The sequence below is a fragment of the Capra hircus genome, chromosome 4, assembly GCF_001704415.2.
Source record: "Capra hircus breed San Clemente chromosome 4, ASM170441v1, whole genome shotgun sequence".
In the NCBI taxonomy this organism is placed as follows: domain Eukaryota; kingdom Metazoa; phylum Chordata; class Mammalia; order Artiodactyla; family Bovidae; genus Capra; species Capra hircus.
In genome coordinates this window covers 86,759,946-86,781,718 of record NC_030811.1, presented here as the reverse complement: position 1 = coordinate 86,781,718, position 21,773 = coordinate 86,759,946, and the positions used below count along the sequence as shown (strand labels likewise).

The 21,773-nt window shown below is 40.6% G+C and overlaps 1 protein-coding gene across 1 annotated transcript in view; it reads right to left on the bottom strand.

Annotated features, from left to right (window-relative positions):
- Positions 1-21,773, bottom strand: part of GRM3 (glutamate metabotropic receptor 3) — a 242,631-nt gene that overhangs the window by 87,232 nt on the left and 133,626 nt on the right. The window contains exon 2 of the mRNA XM_018047287.1: positions 17,443-18,054. Within this exon, the coding sequence (XP_017902776.1) occupies positions 17,443-17,910 (468 nt within the window). The 5' untranslated portion in view covers positions 17,911-18,054. The remainder of the gene's footprint in view (positions 1-17,442; positions 18,055-21,773) is intronic.

Sequence of the window (21,773 nt, the reverse complement as noted above, 5' to 3'; positions counted from 1 at the left end):
TCAGTTTGGTTCAGTAGCTCAGTTGTGTCTGACTCTTTGCGACGCCATGGACTGCAGCACACCAGGCTTCCCTGTCCATCACCAACTCCCGGAGCTTGCTCAAACTGAAGTCCATCGAGTTGGTTATGCCATCCAACCATCCCATCTTCTGTTGTCCCCTTCTCCTCTTATTCAGTTCATTCTGCAATTCAAGCTCTTAACCTCTGCCATATGGAATTTCTCTCATTACAGTATGAGTGAGTGAGTGAGTGAAGTCGCTCAGTCGTGTCCGACTCTTTGCGACCCCAGGGACTGTAGCCCACCAGGCTCCTCCCTCCATGGGATTCTCCAGGCAAGAGTACTGGAGTGGGTTGCCATTTCCTTCTCCACTCATTACATATAGCAATGATATATTTCAAGTTATAATATGTCCATCCTTTTTCATTTCTTAAGGCACTGTTTCCTTGGCTGGAGGACCATGAGTAGTCATTCCCTTTTATTAAAAATATACTTTTTCATTTGTCAGTTCTGTACTTTGAGATAACTCTGTAGATGTTTATTTACTGCCTGACCATCTACAGAGGTAAAAACAGTGGACTAAGAAACCAGGGGTCATTTCAGCTGGGAGTTTGAAAGCTTCAAGTTATACATATCATTACCAAGTTTGGCTTTATGATTTACGGAGGAAACACCATGACTTTATGGCAGAACCCACTGTTTCCTAAGGCCTGAAAGACTGCATCCAGGTTTCCTAGAAGCCCTTTCTGCATATAGTGTACTATAGTTTTATGTTCAGTGTTCAAACACCTGAGGAGTACCCACTTTCTGGGTGGTTTGAATTTATCCTGGACTAGGCAGTGCAGTCGGAGAAGGTGATGGCATTCCACTCCAGTACTCTTGCCTGGAAAATCCCGTGGACGGAAAAGCCTGGTAGGCTACAGTCCATGTGGTCGTGAAGAGTCGGACGCTACTAAGTGACCTCACTTTGACTTTTCGTTTTCATGCATTGGAGAAGGCAATGACAACCCACTCCAGTGTTCTTGCCTGGAGAATCCCAGGGACGGCGGAGCTGGTGGGCTGCCGTCTATGGGGTCGCACAGAGTCGGACACGACTGAAGAGACTTAGCAGCAGCAGGCAGTGCAATGTTTTCAATGCAACCTCTCAAGTCACAAATGCATGGACTTTTTTTTTTTTTTTGATTTGAGAAATGCTAAAGATGCTGGGCTTGACAAGCTACTGTTATGTTTTCCAGCAGATGTGATGGTTTGAATTAGTAGTTCTGCCTTTATTTAATTTTTGCAGTTTTAGTGAGAGTGAAAGTGAAAATGTTAGTCGCTCAGTCACGTCCAACTCTTGCTACCCCATGGACTATAGCCCTCCAGGCTCCTCTGTCCATGGGATTCTCCAGGCAAGAATACTAAAGTGGGTTGCCATGCCCTTTCCAACCCAGGGATTGAATCTGTGTCTCCTGTGTCTCCTATATTGCAGGCGGATTCTTTACCTGCTGAGCCATCAGGGAAGCCCCAGGATGGCCGTTACCGGCAATAGTTGTCCAACAACCAATGGCATATAATGTTGAATGTCTGCTACTATTTCCCTATTATTTCTGTCTCCCAATGAACTATCTAGTTTCTCCCATATACGGTGTCCTCAAATCTGTGTGCCTTTGCCTATGTTGTTCCCTGTGCTTAAAATGACTTTTTCCACTTGTCTGCTCAGTGAATCCATTCAAGGGCCCCTTTTCTGAGAAGGTACTTCAGGCTGAGTTGTGCACCCATCTTCTGAGACTCTCATTCCTTTATGTATTTCCCTCATGGCACCAATCAAAATGTATGGTGACTTCTAGATCATTCACTAATTCCTCTTCTGGAGTGAAAACTCTGAAGGCCAGGGAATGTGCATTATTAATTTCTGTTCCTTCGATGCCTTGTGGAGTAAAAGAGGTGTGCCATGCGTGTGTGTGTGTGTGCTAAGTCGCTTCAGTCATGTGTGACTCTTTGTGACCCCATGAACTGTAGCCCGCCAGGCTCCTCTGTCCAGGGGATTTTCCAGGCAAGAATACTGGAGTGGGTTGCCATGCCCTCATCCAGAGGATCTTTGTGACCCAGGGATCAAACCCACATCTCTTATGTCTCTCCTGTATTGGCAGGCAGGTTCTTTACCATTAGTGCTCCCTGGGCAGCCGGCACGACATATTATTTGTTAAATAAATGAGCTGATGAATGAGTGGATAGTTTGCTGCACTTCCACGTGACCTTTTCTAATTGCAACGATATGTTTCTGTGGGAACCCCCCGCAGACTCACTACCCCAGTAAGCAATGTAAAGCTCCTGTCAAACACTATCTATAAACAATATTCTGTGCATTGTAGATCCTTCACTAATCATTGTCAAGTTTTCACCAAAGTGAGATGATACATAGACAATTGGCTTAGACCTTAAGGTAGCTGAAGCAAAGGTTTTCATACTGTTAAAACCAAAATTTCTCCAAATTACCTCTGTGTAACTAATTAGGAGTATACAAAAGGAAATCAGTAAAATGCCAACTGGATCTGGTTATTGCACCAATTTCCTTGGGCTACAAAGGTGCCTTTTTATCTTAAGGAAAACAAACTAAGGGCCTTATCATGGAGCCTTAGTTTTCAAACCATATAAACCTAAAGGAGGAATCAGATAAACATATACCTAAGGGAAGTCTTCATCAAATGAACCCATACTAAGGTCTGCTCATAAGGGAAGATGTTTCTGCAGACTAATGCATTGTGTACAGATACGTAAGCAGCCAAACCCTCATTACTCACATCAGTTGCTCTGTTCTTATTCTTTCTTGGGAATGTTTTTCCAATAATCAATAGCTGACTGTGGAGTCAGGCTCCTGAAGGTAGCCAAACTATCCTCATTGGCTGTTGAGAATTTTGAGTTAAAGACCAATTTATCTGGGAGTTTTATTTCTCCTGGCATTTTTTTTTAGCAAGTTATGGGAAGTCTTTAGAATTCTAGGTGTCATGCTTCATTTCAGTGATGCTCTGATCATAGGGATAAAAGAGTGTAAGCTTTGGGAAAGAGCTGGGCTAGTCTATTCTTTGAGGTTGTGAAAAAAGGGAATATGAATTAGAAATGTCAGTCACTGTGAGCCTCCACATCCTATAGTCGCTCTTCCCATTCAGGACATCCATGACATACCCATTTTATTTTATAGTTTCGCTGAGATACATATTCTTTTTCCCCAAACTTTCAACTTTTATTTTATATTGGGATATGGCTGATTACCAGTGTTGTCATAGTTTCGGGTAAACAGTGAAGGGACTCAGCCACACATAATACATATATCCATTCTTCCCCAAATCCTGCTTCCATCCAGCTTGGCACATAACATTGAGCAGAGTTCCATATGCTATACATAGGTCCTTGTTGGTTATCCATTTTAAATATAGCAGTGTGTACATGTCCATCCCAGACTTTCTAGCTATCCCTTCCCCCTGGCAACCACAATTTCATTTTTTTAAGTCTGTCTCTTTCTGTTTTATAAGTAAGTCCACTTGTATCTTTTCTTTTTAAAGTCCGCATATAAGAGATATGACATACCCATCTTAAATATGAGCTTCATGCCTTCTGTGCTGATACAATGCCAGACATTTTATTCAACAGAAGACAAAAAGGCAGATGTAGGTCTAGAGTCTAGTAGAAGTAAGTGTCCCACTAAAGTGATTGTCCATGATGAGGATTCTTCTCAGAAATTTTGTGGTTATTATCTTCTGAGGCTGTGCTGATGGGGACAACAATAGCTGGTTTTTACGGGGACCTGTGCTTAGCTATAAGAATTCCAGATGGTAAAGAGGCATCAAATTATTACTTCCCAAGAAAATTGCTATCTACAAAGCTGAACTGTATGCTTTTGAAAAATAAGCCACTGGTGCTAACCTGGGAATGAGGAGACTTGATAATAACCTCCAAGGGTTTGCCTTTGCATTTGGTGTTGTTTCCATATCACTTTGGGGCTGTTTTCTAAGAATAAGCTACACCTTTAATTGTTTTATCACACATGCAGTGCTGAATGCTTTGTTTCATTCTTTTAATTAAATGATTATATACAAGCCCACAAGACTACTGTACTTTAAGCCATCTGCTACCTTATAACCCGTGTTATTACATAAAGCCAGTTCTCAAAGTTGTTATGGGATGAGACCACTGTGACCCTCCTATTGAGAATGATCAAGCTGTACTATCAGCTATACAGAAACCTCAGATTGGCTTGGATTTTAAAATGAAACTGGAGGTGGTGTGTAGTTGAGAAACTGCCTGAGGGATTCAAGCTGTTCCCATCACATGAGTTATCTGCTCATAAAGGATGCCAATCATATTGTTATTGCAGAAAGGATTAGTCATTGTTTTTTGTTGTTGTTTGTTTGTTTGTTTTGGACCACACTACCTGCAGCACATCTGGGAATGTTTTGCATGAAATGAGTTGACTGGAGCCCATGTTTGAGGGTCAGAGATTAATCTGGATTTAGGAAGTCATATGACAGAGCATAGCAAATGCCAATTTTCTCAGTTTAATCTGCAAAAGTCACTGATTCCTACGTGCCGTGAGCACAAAAAACACTCTAGTCCAAGATTTGTACTGCCATTCCCGTTAATGGTATGATAAAGTCCTTATGATTTTGTAGGGATGTTCCAGAAAAGGACTCTCTAATGATGGTAGAAACCTTCATAAATGGCGTATAGTAACCCTGATTGCTATCTCTCTCTCTCCTGAAATCTTTGCACGCAACACCTGTGGTTTGTAACCCATATTGTCAGACATTTTCATTTTCTTCCTTTGTTACTAAGTAATTTATGAATAGCAAGGTTAGCCATTTTGGCATTCTCATCCCTTATCACTGAGGCTGAAGTGCTATGTAGACCATGTAGGGTCCCTTGAATCACATTTTCCCGGGAGACTGGCATCATCAGACATGTCAGGTTTCTCATCGTGAAAACCCATATTTGACAAGGGTCTGTCTTGCTCCCTCTCTAACAAGGCACTGTCTCAGGAATGACGTTGTTTCCAACTAGACTTAGCAGATACTTAGAAGGGGAATAAGAAGACATTTTGCTTACTGTATCAGCCTGTATCTGCTCTTTACTCCTTTTCCCCTCGTGAAATAATTTTTAAGAGAAATCATGGGATTGAGTGAGCCTGAGTTGCAGTCCACAACAATAAGGTCAGAAAGTCTACGGCATATCTGGTCCAGTGTGTGTTAGCGTTTGCCAGTGACACCTGCAAAAAGACTTCAAGGATGACTTGACAGCAAAAGACCTGTTAAAAACACATCCTTCTGTGCCTTGGATATTGATTTTTTACAGTGCCTCTTGAGGATTTAACAAAGCCACAAGTTGGACAAATCCATATTTTTCTGTGGCCCCTGAAGTCACTTGTATAACATAATATGATAAATTTAGTCCTATTGATTAAAAAAGACACTCCTATCCTTTTTTACTGTTAACTGAAGTCTGAAACTGTTGAGGATGTGTACGAAGAGCTAAGGACTGTAGCTTAATTTTTAAAAAATGATTTTATTTCTGAGATCCTTTGCAATAGTTTAGGACAGAGGGTTATATACATTATTTGTAGTAAATAAAACTATGCTATTCATGGGTTTCCTGTTAAATGTTCATCACTTCGACAGAACTGTCAGGTATATAAGCAAGTAGGGTAACCATTCAGTGCATAGGATTGGCATCAAATAGGCCAGCAGTGGAATAGCAGCCCATTCTCTCACTAGCTGCTTGAATTTAATTTTTTAAGTTATTGGTTTATTTAAGTTATTTTAATTCCTTAAGCTTCAGTCTCCTCTCTTGTAAAAAGGGAATAAGTAGTCTCTGGCTTGTGAAGTTATTTAAGGATGAAGTGATAATACCTGCGAAGCACTTAACTCGCCAGCTGGCACTTAGTAAATGTTCAAAACATGACAGAGGTGGTGGGAATGGCTGACCCAGCGGTCATTCATTCAGCAAACTTCAGTCGACTTTGATGTTACAAGACACTATTCTCAAATTTATATTGTCCTAAGATGAGTAATGTACCCCCACTGTCTTCTAGGAAGGTGTAGTCTTGTGGGACACAAAGACGCATACTAAGGATAAAATTTTGAGATACATGTACATATACAAAAACACAGGTGGAGGAGCAGGTTCAAGTGAGTCATGGTGGGTTCCCATGTAGAGGTAACACTTAGACTTGATCTTGAAGACCAAGTGAACGTTTCCAAGCAGAGGACCAAGCAGAGGAACGTTGAACCAAGCAGAGGAAGGGAAAGGAAGTTTTCAGGCAGAAAGATGAGCACAAAGGCAGAGATGGACAAATTCACATCTGCTTTATGAGTAGCAAATTATTCAGTGTTATCAGGGTACCCAGTGCCCTCGAGGGAGTAGTAGGATGAGGAAGAATAAAAAGATTGTGGCTGGACTGCTAAGTGTTTCACATGCTATGATAAAGATTTTGATTTTTCTTCTTTAAGAGATAAAAAGACATTATGAAGTTTAAATAAAGGAATGACATGACAAAAGTTATGTTCTAAGCAGGCCACAGTGGATGACATCCAACTTGAAAAGAAAAAGTCAGGGAAGGGTAATCAGATGGACAACATACTCATTCTGACTCAGGCTGTGAGGTTTTGAAGGCCAGGGACCTTGTAATCCTAATAGCAGTTAATAAGTTAATAGTAGAAAGGTCAAGATTGGAGGTGAAAAAATAAAACCTGAGTTCATTAAAACCATTTATTTGGTTGTAGTAATTACTTAAGTACTCATGTCTTAATTTGTTTTCCTGTTTGTGTCATTACTGGTCACCTTGAAATCTTCTTGAAAAGAAGCAGGTCATAAATAATGTTCATTACTGGAGACTATAAAAAGGCTAAAGAACTTTTAAATTCCTGGAAGCATCTCAGAAAAAGGGCATAAGCCGTTTCATCCAGGTAGAAATAAAAACAGAGCTTCAGTTAAGTGAACTCTGATAGCAGTTGAAGTTTACTGGATGACACCAGCCTACATTTATTGTCACATTTCTTAAATCTTGTATAAATGATATTCCTTAAAACTACTGTGTCAATATAGGTAATATATGCTTAATGCACATATGTCCTTTTTACTTTGATGGAAAGTTACTTTTTGGAGAAAAATCCTGAACAAATTATAGGTTGTGTGTTCCATCACATCTGTTTTCCACACTGGGAGAGCTTAATTGCCTGGTTTGTATTCTCTGAGGCCTCATTGTGAACCTAATGGCAGCTACCCAAAGTGGAGACACAGTGCCTGGTGGGGACCTGCTAGTCCCTGGGATGCACGCCCTGCCAATTTGACCTAATAAGTGGCGGCAAATGTCTCAATATGCTTTGCCATTCTGACCACTTGGCAAATAAACCTGGTCTATATTTGGAATATAATTTCTGAAGATGTTGCCCCTATTGTATTTTCTTGTGTTTTACAGTTCCCTCTATGGGAATGTAAAATCAAGGAGCTGGCAGGAATCAAGACTTTGTCACTAGTAACAGAGGGATTTCCATAATATACCAGGTGGTGATGTCAAAAATAGCGACACCACAATTTCAGTGTTCCGAGTCCCACTGCTATGCGGCCTGGAGTAGCAGTGTTTGCTTAGAGTTTAACTGCAGGTGTTTTTGGAACATTATTCTTGAATTTTCAGAGTCCACTATTGCGAAAATACTCTTAAGTTTTCAACTGCGTTTTTCAGAGAACTGTAAAAGTGCTTCTATTCTGCATTAAATCAATAGACTTTCAGTATTATAAACTGTTATGTATTGGCTCTTTCCATATTGAAATCCTGGGCCTTGTATATATTGAGCTATTAAAAAGTCACATATTTAATAGTGATTTGGAAAGAGAACTTTGTGTTGGTAAAGCAAAATCACAACTTCATTTTAACTGAAAGTTGCAGCAGTCCTACATTGAGGAGCTGACCTATTAATCTGTAATTGTGCTATATTATAAAACACTCACTGATCTTTCGGGAATGCCCATACCCTTTGATTTTCACTTCATGACCTCCATCCTAGACGTGTGAACACCACAGAAGCTGGTTCTCAGTCACAGGCCATTCTACTGCCCTGTGGCCAGTGGTCCTGATGGTAACCTCTTGTTTTTCATGAGTAGTTTCCAAATAGACACATGACAGAAGGAGAATTAATTAAGGAATAAATTAACTCCAAAGCAAAGGAAAAGAAATAGTGCATCTTAGATAATTACCTCTGGCGAGAAATTTCTACAGTGAAACAATGTTAACAAAAGCATTTTTGAATTGCTCTTGCTGTTGCCTCCCTCCCTGTGATAAAGTCCTTAAATAACACAGCCCTGTTTTGGTGGGGGGGGGGCGGGCAGCGTGGGGTGGGATTTGTGAGATTGCTTTAGCATGAAAAGCCTGGGAAGGAAATAAATAAAAAGATTCTATCTGAGATAATTCTTGAATTGAGTTTTTCTGATGCTTAGGCTGTGAGAGAGGGCGATCAGGATAGCAGTGTGGGAGGCCAGCTATCTAGATTTTAATGTTGATTCCACTACTTGTAAAGTGGTAGAAACTTAAACTTGGTACTTGACCCTCATGAACCCCAATTCCTTTTGGAACGATTCCTCTTGCACTGGAGATGTTGAAAGTTTTTTTTTTTAAGCCAACATAAAATATATACTAAAATCTAAAATGTTTAATTCTCATTATGTGTAAGACTATGTTTTTAAACCTGGTTTTCATGTATTTTCTCATTTAATTCATGCAATAACCCAGTAAAAGAAGTACTATTAATATCTTAGTCTTAGAAATGAGGAAAGAGGCAAGGATTAAATAAATTCTAGTTAATCTGCACCCAGAGTTTTAATCACTGAGCTGAAATTTTTAGGAAGGCATGCTAAAAATGTATAGCCATATCTGTGCTGTGATTGTTGTGTTTGCAATTTTAAGCTCATTGAATGCAACTATCATTTTTACTTTTCTAGTGATAGAGACACTAAAGTTGGATTGGTGAATGGAGTTCTAATGCTGTCACTCTACTTGTCTTAAGGATAGGATGATGTTTCCTTCTCTTTCGTCTTGGCTCCTAGCGCAGAATCTGGCATAGTCAACACTGTATTCTTTATGTGGAAAGACTGAAGACAGCTTGATTAGAGTAAGTATGGGGCACTGACCTAATCTGGAATGGCCCTGGGTGCCCACCTATGTTGAGTGTTGGATAGTAGTCTCTGGGAATAGTCAGTCTAAGGACAAATGGAGTGGAACCCTTAGTTCAGTTCAGTTCAGTTCAGTCACTCAGTTGTGTCTGACTCTTTGTGAACCCGTGAATCGCAGCACGCCAGCCCTCCCTGTCCATCACCAATTCCCGGAGTTCACCCAGACTCACGTCCATTGAGTCAGTGATGCCATCCAGCCATCTCATCCTCTGTCATCCCCTTCTCCTCCTGCCCCCAATCCCTCCCAGCATCAGAGTCTTTTCCAATGAGTCAACTTTTCGCATGAGGTGGCCAAAGTACTGGAGTTTCAGCTTTAGCATTATTCCTTCCAAAGAAATCCCAGGGTTGATCTCCTTCAGAATGTACTGGTTGGATCTCCTTGCAGTCCAAGGGACTCTCAAGAGTCTTCTCCAACACCACAGTTCAAAAGCATCAATTCTTTGGTGCTCTGCCTTCTTCACAGTCCAACTCTCACATCCATACATGCCCACAGGAAAAACCATAGCCTTGACTAGACGGACCTTAGTCAGCAAAGTAAGGAACCCTTAGAGCTACTCTCAAATCAAGACATCTTTTGTGGCACGCAGTGAAGGTGGGGAGGGTGTGGGAGAAGTTTGTCCCACAAGCTCACTTTTCTACATCATCTGTCTTTTGTATCATATGTATTTTTCCATTGTAGAAAAATGCTTATTTTTCATTTATGATGATCCAGACTGACCTAGAATAAGTATGTCATGGTTGTGATCTGCAACCCAAGATTCATTCAGGGATTTCCAGCTTTCTGGACAGGCAGCAGGTTATCAGTCTCTTAATTCTTTCAATTCATTCAAAAAGCATTTACTCTCAACTTGGTGGAGGTATTGTTTTAGGTTCCCTCAATACAAAGATAAAAGATGTGGTTCCCAAAGTCAAGTAGCTTATTATTAGGTAGGAAAATAGATATACAAAGGAATAATTATAGTTAATAAGCTAGTAATGCAGGTGTGTGCTTAAGTAGTGGGAGCTTGGGAAACATTTCTCAAAAGAGATAGGGTATGAGGCTTCCCTGGCAGTACAGTGGTTAAGACTCTGCATTTTCACTGTAGGAGGCATGGGTTCTATTCCTGGTCAGGGAACTAAGATTCCATATGCTGTGTGGCATGGCCAAAAAGTTAAAAACAAATTAAAGGGATTTTTTTTTTTTTAAAGGACAGTGTCTGAGCTGAAAACTGAAAGAGAGAAGGATTTGGCTTGGCCAAATGGCTAAGGGAAAGTGCATTCCAGATAGAAGAAACACTATGTTCTCCTTTTTAGGCAAGAAGGAGCAGATAGTATACATCATTAGACTATGAGAAAGCAGCTTTCCAGGGACAATTTAAAGGCAAGCTTTCTGTTCGCATGGATCTGCCTTCTGTTCACACAGATCTAAGAGTCTTTTCCCTCTCTACCTCCATTCCCTTCTGCTCATTCCGTTGTTCTCTCTGGTCTCCCAGCACTTACACGGTCAACTGATTCTCAGTTCTTGTACGTGTTTTATATATGGATTTGATATTTGCTTATAGATGCGTCAAGGGCTCATAAAGTGTCTACTATTTATAAATGTTTTTATTGAAGTACAGTTGATTTACAGCATTTCAGGTATACAGCAAAATGATACTTTTTCAGAGTCTTTTCCCATGTGGGTTGTTACAAGATATTAACATAGTTCCCTATGCCATATAGTAGCTCCTCATTGTTTATCTATTTTATGTATAGTAGTGTGTCTCTGTTAATCCCAAACTCCTAATATATCCTCACTCTTGTTTCCCCTTTGGTAACTCTAAACTTGTTTTCTATTTCTATGAGCCTGTTTCTGTTTTGTAATAAGATTTATGCATTTTATTTTGCATGCTCTCTGCTTCCCCTTACCTAGTCGACACAGTAGTGTTCTTGCTGAACCTAAAATACATATGCTTAACAGTGTCAGACTTTATTTTTGGGGGCTCCAAAATCACTGCAGATGGTGATTGCAGCCATGAAATTAAAAGACGCTTACTCCTTGGAAGGAAAGTTATGACCAGCTGAGATAGCATATTGAAAAGCAGAGACATTACTTTGCCAACAAAGGTCTGTCTAGTCAAGGCTACGGTTTTTCCAGGGGTCAGGTATGGATGTGAGAGCTGGACTGTGAAGAAGGCTGAGCGCCGAAGAATTGATGCTTTTGAACTGTGGTGTTGGAGAAGACTCTTGAGAGTCCCTTGGACTGCAAGGAGATCCAACCAGTCCATTCTGAAGGAGATCAGCCCTAGGATTTCTTTGGAAAGAATGATGCTAAAGCTGAAACTCCAATACTTTGGCCACCTCGTGCGAAGAGTTGACTCATTGGCAAAGACCCTGATGCTGGGAGGGATTGGGGGCAGGAGGAGAAGGGGGCGACAGAGGAAGAGATGGCTGGATGGCATCACTGACTCGATGGATGTGAGTCTGAGTGAACTCCGGGAGATGATGATGGATAGGGAGGCCTGGTGTGCTGTGATTCATGGGGTCGCAAAGAGTCGGACACAACTGAGCAACTGAACTGAACTGAACTGAATAAATGCTTATTTTCTAATGAAAGTGAAATTATATGTGTCCTAGTTGTAACTAGTACATAATTGAGAAGCTTGATTTACCAAACTCACACAAATACTACCATAATCAAGTGAAGTAACAATTGATTAGACTTCTTCAAATTAATCCCAATGGTGGGTTGAGTCTATAATTTATTTTGTTTCATGTTTTAGATACTTTCATGATAATCACTCATCTTAATAGAGTGTTTTGCTTTAGCACTGTATAATTATAAAATTAAGAAATGCCCTTCAATGCAACACAATTCAGTTACTAATATGTTGCTTTGTCGCCTCGATTATATATAGGTCAGTTTTTGTTTGAATAACTCTGGTGACTAAGGACTTACAGCCTCCTCATTCAGGACTATCATTTTGTTTCTAATAACTCTTCCTTATGCTGGCTCTAGACACACCCTGCTCTATGTCAGCCCTGGTCCATGGGGAAGGGGGAGAACTTTGTCCTTTGACAGTGTATAGAAACATTTGGGTGCACCACAACTTAAGGTCCTGTTGGCACGCAGTCTAGTGACGAGGGGCCAGTGACGCTGCTAACCAACCTGTACTGCACAGGGCAGCTCTGCACAGCAGGAGCATCCAGCCCAATAGGGACAGTGTTGAGAAACTCTGCTCTAATTTAAATTTATTTATTTATTCACAGAAAAAAAAACATTATTTTTCCATTCTGGAGTCTATCTGATACTTGGTCACAGCTAACCCTATGCAGCCTTTTGTAACACCTAGTCCTTCAGCTGTTTTTCTGATTTTCCTGTGATAACAGGAATTCATGTGTGATTCTTCCCCACAGCATTTGAATTAAAGGAGGAATGAATCATTGAGGGAAGACGATACTTAATATAGATTGACTGGAGTGCTGGCCCACTTTCTGTCTGTGGAATTGGGTGGAGGAGGAAGAATAGACTGCTTAGTGTCTTTATAGGCTATTCTGCATACCCTATCTAGATAAAATCTGGGAAACTTATTGCAAGGGCTTTAGTTTGAGCTACTCTTCTCAGGGACTTGATGTGAGCAATGCATGACATGTCCAAATCCATGTCATGGTAAACGATATAATGACTACCTCCCAGGGTCGGGGAGTTCTTGGGATGTGACTAGTGCTAAAAATTCTGAAAAAAGATTTTACTGTGTCAGGCATAGAAAAGAGGTGTTAGGATCCTTTCAAGGCTCTATTCTGCCCTTTGTATGAGCTATTTAACCCAAATATCCATTTGTTGCTGAGGCTACTTTAACATTCAGGGATGCAATAATAACTGGTCACCTTATGCCTGTTCTGTTGCAGCTGACCTTGCTCTGGCTAAGGCAAAAAAGACGAAGGAAATAGACATTTCCTGAAAGGAGTGAGGAATATTTTGGAACAATTCGTGAGAATTTTTTTTGACTGAACAACTTAGGAGCTCTGTTTGAAAAAGCACAAGTGTAAACACTGCTTCGGAATAGTACCATGTAGACAATTGCCTTGCTAAAGGCAACCAACCTGCTTTTCTACTTGAATAAATAGTGTTTTTCCCCAAGAGGGTGGGTTGCAGGCTTATAGAGGAGAGTGGAATACAATCTCTAAAATACTTTGAAAAGAAGCTTATTCGCCAGATGGGGTGGTGAATAGACCCCATGAATATTTGCTAATAAAGAAAGATTTTGATTCTAGCTTTCATTGATTACCAAATTTAAAAATCAATTCTGTTGCTTTAGACAATGGACCACCAAAGAGTGGTTTGTCTACTTATTAAGAGTGTCAAGAAAATATTCTGTTTTTTGTCAATGGCGATACAGATTAACTCAGCAAATCATTAAGAATTTCTCCTTTCACGTGGTTTTTGCTGTCTGCAGGCTGCCTGTTGTATGAACTAATACAGTGGAGGGTGTCTCCTCTGCTGATTTCTAGAGGAATTCTTCTTTAGCAGGAAGATAATGAGAGGAGAGGAAACTGGAGAGAAAAGTACCTTCTGAAGCCATCCCAAGAGTAAAGCTATTTCGGCCAAATGGGGAGATGATAATGTCTAACCTGACCCAACCACAAAAGAGAAGATGCACAAATTTTATCATTCTTGATAAGTCTGGCTCTCAGGAATGATTTTGTGACTAAAAACTCTGTGCTGTGGTTTGGTACTGGATGCAACAATTAAATGAGTGGAATCTTTGTAATTTTGTGGTGGACTTATCTTAGTGTATATATATATATATATATATATATATATATATATATATATATATATATATATATATATTTTTTTTTTTCCCTACAGTTTAACCCTCTTTTCTCCCCCTAGCTCGGTTCAAGCTCAGACATTTTCCAGTAATTATTCAAGAAGTTAAAAGCAGGTGAAAATAGATGGCAGAGGTGACCACAGGGCATGCATCTTTGTGGCTACCAGCTGCACGCTGTCACCACAGTTACCAGACACCAGGGCAGAGGATCAGAATCCATCCTGAGCAAAAGTGAGGGTGAGGGGCACCCAGAAAATGCCTCTCTTCTAAAACACTTCTCTCATTAATATAGGTGCAAGAGTGTCTCAAAGTCCCCATCAGGAGTTTATTGCTTTGGATTGCTATTGACTATTTCTTTAAAAAATTCTTATTTAAAGGCAGATAATAGGCTTACCAAGGGTAACTGAATTCTTAGCTATGTAAGAGCCCCTAAGACTGCTTTTCATTCATGAAGCTGAAAGCAAGGCTCTATGGCGAGGGATTCCTTGGAAGGCGGCCTGGAGATCGGAGTGTAGACAGATGGCCCCACCTCCCTACTTCCTTTGGCTGAGGGGACCAGTGGGGGCCTAATCAGAGCCTGAGCACCTGGGGACCAGGAAGGGGGCAGTGAAGCCCTCTCTCTCCTTTCATTTCCGGCTCACCCTCTTAGTGCTGTCAAGGTCTTTGTCCTCTTGCTCACAGACTCCTACCATGTCTTTCTGATCGACTTCCTCAGATCCAGTGTTTCATTCAGACTGTGGCCCAATTAGCTTTTCTCTAGTGCAGCTTTCATTCCCTCAGTCACCCTCAAAACTTTCCCAGAGGTCATTTCTTACCATGTAAGCCCCTTGAATGTATTCAGAAGTGTAGTCACTATTATTTCCTAATAGTACTGTATCCATAGCCAGAGTTTAGGTTCCTCGAGGTCAAGGCTGAGTTCTGGGACTTGAGTGGTCTCTCTAACCCCTGTGATGTTGCAGGATGCACCCAGGGAGCTTCGTACAGATCACCTGACTGACGAGGCACATGAGGGACCAGCAACAATTTCTTGGGACTTCTTGGAGCTAGTGTTAGAGGTGGCTCTTCCACCGATTTTTCCAATGATTTTAGGTTTATAATAGTTACTGCTTATTGAATCTGTTAGTTTTTTTTTTGGTAAAGCATTTCCCATGGCTTCTCTCAATTTATCCTCTCAATAACTTTTTTAAGTGGATAGTATTTTCCTTATTTTATAAATAAGCTTGTCAACTGGGGCTTCCCTGAAGGCTCTGATGATAAAAAATCTGCCTGCATTGCAGGAGACCTAGGTTTGATTCTGGGTTGGGAATATCCCCTGGAGGAGGAAATGGCAATCCCATGGACAGAGGAGCCTGGTGAGTTACAGTCCACAGTAGAAAAGAGTCTGATGTGACTGAACGATTAACACTCACTCACTTTTTGTAAATTGTGGAGCTGGAGTTCAAGTTCCATTTGGTGCTGCCTAAATTTATGTCCTTTTCAATATAACATGACAGTTTTAGTTTCCTTATATATAATGTGGAGACAAAAACCATATCAGTATTTGTGATTTTATAGTGATATAGACCAGATAAGTGAACTAATAAGCCAGGTCCTTTGATGATTAAGTGGCTTTTCCCCTTGTGAACAAGTGCAGGGTTTTAATAACCTACATTTTTAAAAGATCTGACCTCTTTTGAGGAGTTTATAGGTAATAAAACAGTAAAAGTAGATTAAAATTTTATTTGCCTAGCACAGTTTGTTAATTACTTTGGGTAAATATATAGTTACACATCTGCTGTGGAGTGCTATTACTGTATTGGGAGAAACTAAGGTCAGAAAAACATATTTGTAACTCTTTACTAGTGGTAATATTGAGTACAATATAAATATTTATAAAATGTTTGGCACTTATCTGATGAAATTATTATTGAAGTATGACAAATATATACTTTAGTTTTCTCTTTTCAAATAGCAAATTCCATCTTTTGTTATCCAAGTGTAGAAATAGTGGCAAAATTAACATGATATGCTTTGAGATGTGCAGTATTTTCTATCCATCTAACGAAGTCAAAGGATATTTATGAGAAATCAATTCTCCTAATTACTCATGAGTGTGTGCTTATAGAAGGAAAAAAATTTGCACTAGCTGCGTAGAGCAGCACAGAACTCTGTGTAGAATTTTAAAGTCTCTGATATGGAAATAAGATTATTCCAATGTGAGTAGAGCCAGTTTAAGTGGTTGGTGACATGTACAGACAACATGGGTGTAATATGACTTCTTTTAGTGTACGGAGCTTTGATGACAGTCATTTGGTAGGAAGCAAAGTATATGATTCGTATCTTATGGACTTGTATTACTGCCACATTTACCAGGAAAAATATTGAACTTCATATAACATAAAAATCACATAGGAGAGTTGAAAGAGCCCCAAAGTACGAAAGATCAGTCTAAGTTCTAGTTCATGTGCTACCTACCAATGGGAATATTCATGAAACCAATATTTCTAGGGCATGGGAAAATGAGAATTTTGACCTGGATGATTTCTTAGCTCTTTTCCATCTCTAATTTTGTGACCTGTGAGCACTGTAAGAGTTTGACTAATATGTTCCTTCTTTCCCTAACAAAATTATGAGAACCAATTATCAGTTTTTTTTATCTAGTTTAAGTTATGTGCTAAATTGTTCCCTCTATTTTTTTTTTTTTGGTAGTAATTATCTAGCATCTCTGCATACATTTGCAGGTTTATCCCATGAGAAATTTTTTTATAATTTATCTCTGAATAAAGCAATGCTTGGGAAAAAATTAGTGTGGAAAAAAATAGAGCTCAGTGATTTTGTACCTCCTTGTGCTCGTTTGTATTGAGGACTTGAAGTCATGGCTCTGTGATGTAACCACATTCTTTGTGATGTAACTTAGCAGCACGTGGGTTGTGGGTGGCACCTATTTCCCTGCTCCTTGATTCTGGCTGAGCCTTGTGAGGTGCTTTGGCTGGTGGGATGTTCACAGCTGTGAAGCATGCAGAAGTTTGCAAGGGGCCTGTGCAGTTAAATTTGCATTCTCTTGCACCTCTGTCATCACTCAGACAAACATGACCGGGTTAGCTGACTGATTCCAGGTGGAGGATAAGGGACAAACTTGGAGCAGAGCTACCTGCAGCTGAACCTAACCTTGATCCGCTCGCTCCAGCCAGTCTTCAGACTTATAAACTATAGTAATTAATAATTGTTGTTTTAAGTCACTGAATTTTGGAGTAGCTCATTATGCTGCACTAGCTACTTGCTATATCTTTAAACAATTTTCATTGCTCAAGTACTGTTCTGTCTGCAAACCTCTATTACCAGAGACTTACAAAAATGAACAATTACATGGTTAATATCATCCATTGATGAAGCTATTAGGATATTTTCCTTTTGTTCCCCAAAGACATAAAACCAAAGAGATACAGAGTTTTATCAACAACACTGTCAGTCTTACCTGTATGGAAACGCTGCTGTAAGAGCCGCCAATGACCCCTGCAATGACAAGTGGGATATTTTCTTGAATGGCATAGGATCCATCAGGACACATATACTCCGCTTCATCCACTTTAGTCAGAGATGCCCTGACAAATTCCAGTGATTGCTCTAATGCGTAGGTATCCCTTGAGCAGGTATCCAAAATGTGAACACCCAGCTTCACTCCTGGGAGCAGGTAATTGTCTTTGTTAATTTCATCGATAGCAAACAACATGGCTTCCAGGCGTTGGATCCCTCGATCTTCGTTGATTCGCCCACATTCTTCAGTTCCAGTGCCTTTTTCATTAATGGGAAATAGGCCCCCTAAAACGAGGTCACCTTCTATTTTAATCTCCCTCCTAAGAAAGTTATGGTCCCCTAAACAAAGTAAAAATCCCTTTGAAAACAAAGCTAATGTAAGAACTTGGAGTCTTGTCAACATCTTCATGAGTCCCGTGTCTGTACCTCTGGGAGATATCAGTGGATGGCGCCAATGCTGCCCGCTAGTCCTCCTCTCTCATTGCCAAACTGGATCTTTGCTCTGTCCTTCGTGTAAAGGAGGAGCAGACTAACAGAGGCTGTCACCAAATTCCTAAAGAGATAAAAATTGAATGAACAAGAATGGTAGAGAAGGCAACAGTGATGATACTGATGGTCCCCATTCAGACCTTTGATGGGATAATGACTCCAGTTACCATCTACTAAACACATATGGAGCAGCGCGCCAGGAATGCTCCCAAGTATTCTCACCCAGTCCTTACAACACCCTGCTGTGACATAGCTCTTAGTGGCCCCACCTCCCAGAAATGGACACTGAGGACTAAAGAGAGGAAGTGACCTGACAGACTGTACTTAGTAGTGTTCAGACTCTGGGTTTTCTAATGTTCAGTTCAGTGGAGAAGGCAATGGCACCCCACTCCAGTACTCTTGCCTGGAAAATCCCACGGACGGAGGAGCCTGGAAGGCTGTAGTCCATGGGGTCGCTGAGGGTCGGACACGACTGAGCGACTTCACTTTCACTTTTCACTTTCATGCGTTGGTGAAGGAAATGGCAACCCACTCCAGTGTTCTTGCCTGGAGAATCCCAGGGACAGGGGAGCCTGGTGGGCTGCCGTCTATGGGGTCGCACAGAGTCGGACATGATTGAAGTGACTTAACAGCAGCAGAAGCAGGGAAGTAACCTGGCTATGAGTCTTTATTCCCTGTCTTTCAACAATAAACCCTTTGTAGTCCTCACTTTACTTAATTGAAATCTTCTTTTCTACATGTTTCTGCTTCCTAGGTTTCTGTTCTCATGATTCATGTCCGATTACATCTCAATTCCAGTACTGAATACTCCTTTCTTGGGTTAGCTCAACTAGTGTTCACAGTTTCAACCACTTAACAGTCTCCTAGGCTAACTGCCTGCTAAACAGCTCTCTAGCACTACAATTGAGAGCCCCTTAGACAGCAAGGAGATCAAACCAGTCAGAAATTAGCCCTAAACTGGAAGGACTGATGCTGAAGCTGAAGCTCCAACACTTTGACCACTTGATGCAAAGGGCAGACTCAATGGAAAAGTCTGAGGAAATATTGGGAAGATTGAGGGCAGGAGAAGTGGGTGACAGAGGATGAGGAGATGGTTGGATGGCATCATTGACTCAATGGATGTGAGTTTGAGAACCTCCAGGAGATAGTGAAGGACAGGGAAGCCTGGTGTGCTGCAGTCAATGGGGTTGCAAAGAGTCGGACATGACCTAGTGACCAAATGTAACACATAAACAGCTCTACCCACACATCCTCTGACACCTCAGGGTCTACGAATGGTTCTTCTCTGTACCCAGGCTTCTGAGCCAGAAACCTGCACAAAAGAGCCCTTCCCAAAGCCACGTCCTCTTTTTTTTTTAAAACCTGTAATGTTAGACTCTTGTTATCTCTAACAGGACAATAGCAGTATATTGCTAGGGAGCTGATGCTAGCCCCCAAAGCATCTTTTTGTGAATTAGGAAAAGATAACCTTCCTCAAATGTAAACTTACACAATTTTTTATTTTATAACCTGTAGCATTGATATAACACTGATTTTGGAGAAAGTGTGATGCCTGGGGGCTGCCTTCTCTAGCTGGAGTTAGGCAGCTCCTGACATGGGTCTCACATTTCAGGGAGAATGGTAAGCATGAGTGCTGGGGTTTGCACAGTACACTGGAGCTTAGGCCAGTTCCCTAAATCAAGCTTCTTTTTACATGATAAGCTTGAACATATACAACTTTTATGAATCAAGCAAAGGTGGGGATCATGTTGTTGACAGTAGGCTGGGGTCTTACCAGGGGACTTTTTAAAAAATCCTGGTGTGGGGCTGTCTGGTTGCATGTGCACATAAACCAATGGACCTGCTGCTGTACTCTTGACACGTGGCTCCCTGGCACTACTGGTCAGCACAGTGTCTCAATTTGCCCATCCCCTTGGTGATGTAAGCTTGTTATATTCAGAGGCAGGTGAGAGACGGCAGAGCAGGGACTCCTGCAGCAGTTTCCTGACAACACACAGTTGTAATGCCCCTGTATGTGTGGTTGAGAATGTGGGTCTGCTCTCCCACTTTTGTGCATGATGGTGTATTTGTGAGGTTTTATGGAGGAGGGGTCTTTCCTGGCTGCTTATGGCTCAGTCAGACTGTCTAAAAGGCATACCACCAGTGTGCTCTCAAATATATTAATACTAGTAAATGTTAGCCATTGGGTGTCCCATTGGAGGAGATACTCCATCTAATGTATAATCTTAATTGCTGTTCAGAGTGCCCATCTCTTATTAATTTATACTGACTTCCCCTTGCCTCTAGGTTGAAGGAAGGACTTCATGCTCCATGATCTTGAATCTGGCAAGCTCTCAAGTCTTATTGCTCACCATGCCCATCAGCATCATTCCTCCTCTACCTTCAAACTCTTATGTTTCGGTTATTTGAACTCTTCACTTCAGAGGAAGAGTTCATCATCCTGCACATGTTGGTCTCTTTGCTGCGAGGGCCCTTCTACACTGTTTGTTCAGTAAATATCAACTTAGCATTTAAGATCTTGTGGTCAGCACCAGGAAAGGCCAAGAATTTTTCCTATCTTCCTTCCTCAGTCAAATTGTTTATTTCTTGCTTTGTCTTCCTGCTGTAGCTGGATCAAGAAATATTTGCATTTATTATTACGATTGAAATTTGTTTCTTTGCTCATTTAGAATAAATGAAATGCACACCATAAGGATTTTTAATGTAGGAAGAAAAGAACCAAAACTCAACAAAAACATCCAGACAAGAACTAGTCCAGTGTTTATTTCAGCATCTTTGACATTTCTTCCTTTTCCTATTGGCATTGCCCTTTAAAACCTGGCCTTCCATATGCTTCTTATTCCTTTTATGTGAGGCAAGTGATGGGTTGTTTTCTTGAGACACACAAGTCACCTGAGTTTGGTTTTGTTTATTTAATAGGTGTGAACCTCTGCACTCAGAGTGGCAGTGATTGGAACACTCAGTGTTAACCCAGAGCTTCTCTGGGAGATCTGCCATAGGGCACCAGAAAATCTAATAATAATAATGATTTTTAAAGAGGTTGATACTGTAGTAGAATCTTGTTTGTTTCCTGTCAGTTCTGGTCTCTCTTTGATCTTTATGTGCAATTCCCTTTGAAGCAAAACTGCCATGGAAGGTAAAAGACATTGCGATCATTATCACTAATGATAAAGAAACTAAAATTGGCATTACAAAATAATTGTTTTTTACGCCTAGTGAAAGAGAATAGTTAATTAAAAGAAGGTCATCAATGCAGTCTTACCGTTTTCCTATTAAAAATGTAGATATCTCTTGAATATGAAGGCCATTTGACTATACAGAGTAAAGATGACCTTATAGTTTATGGAAAGCTTAATTCTTTTAAGAAAACGCTCTTAGCCAGAGAAGGCTTCAAATGAAACATCACATCATGCTGAAAGTAGTAGTGTGTGTCAGACTCTCGTAGTATTTCATATCTGTTTCATATGCAGGGCCTGTGTTGTATTTACCTTTGTGTACCGAGGGCCTAGCATAGTGTCTGTCATCCAGATGATATTCAACAAATATTTCTTGAAGGAATATAGACATCCACAATAATGATATTTGCAAATGACTCTACCATTTTACTTGTGACATAGCAAGTGGAAATCAGAGAAATCAGTTGTTCTATCTCATTACCTACCTAATCATCCCAAATGTTCTTCCTCTGTTACGGTCTTTGATGACAGGACTGCCAGCAGGTAGTATTTTGTACCCGTGCAGGAGAAAATGCTGCCTTTGAATTTGGAAGTTGTAGCTGAGGCA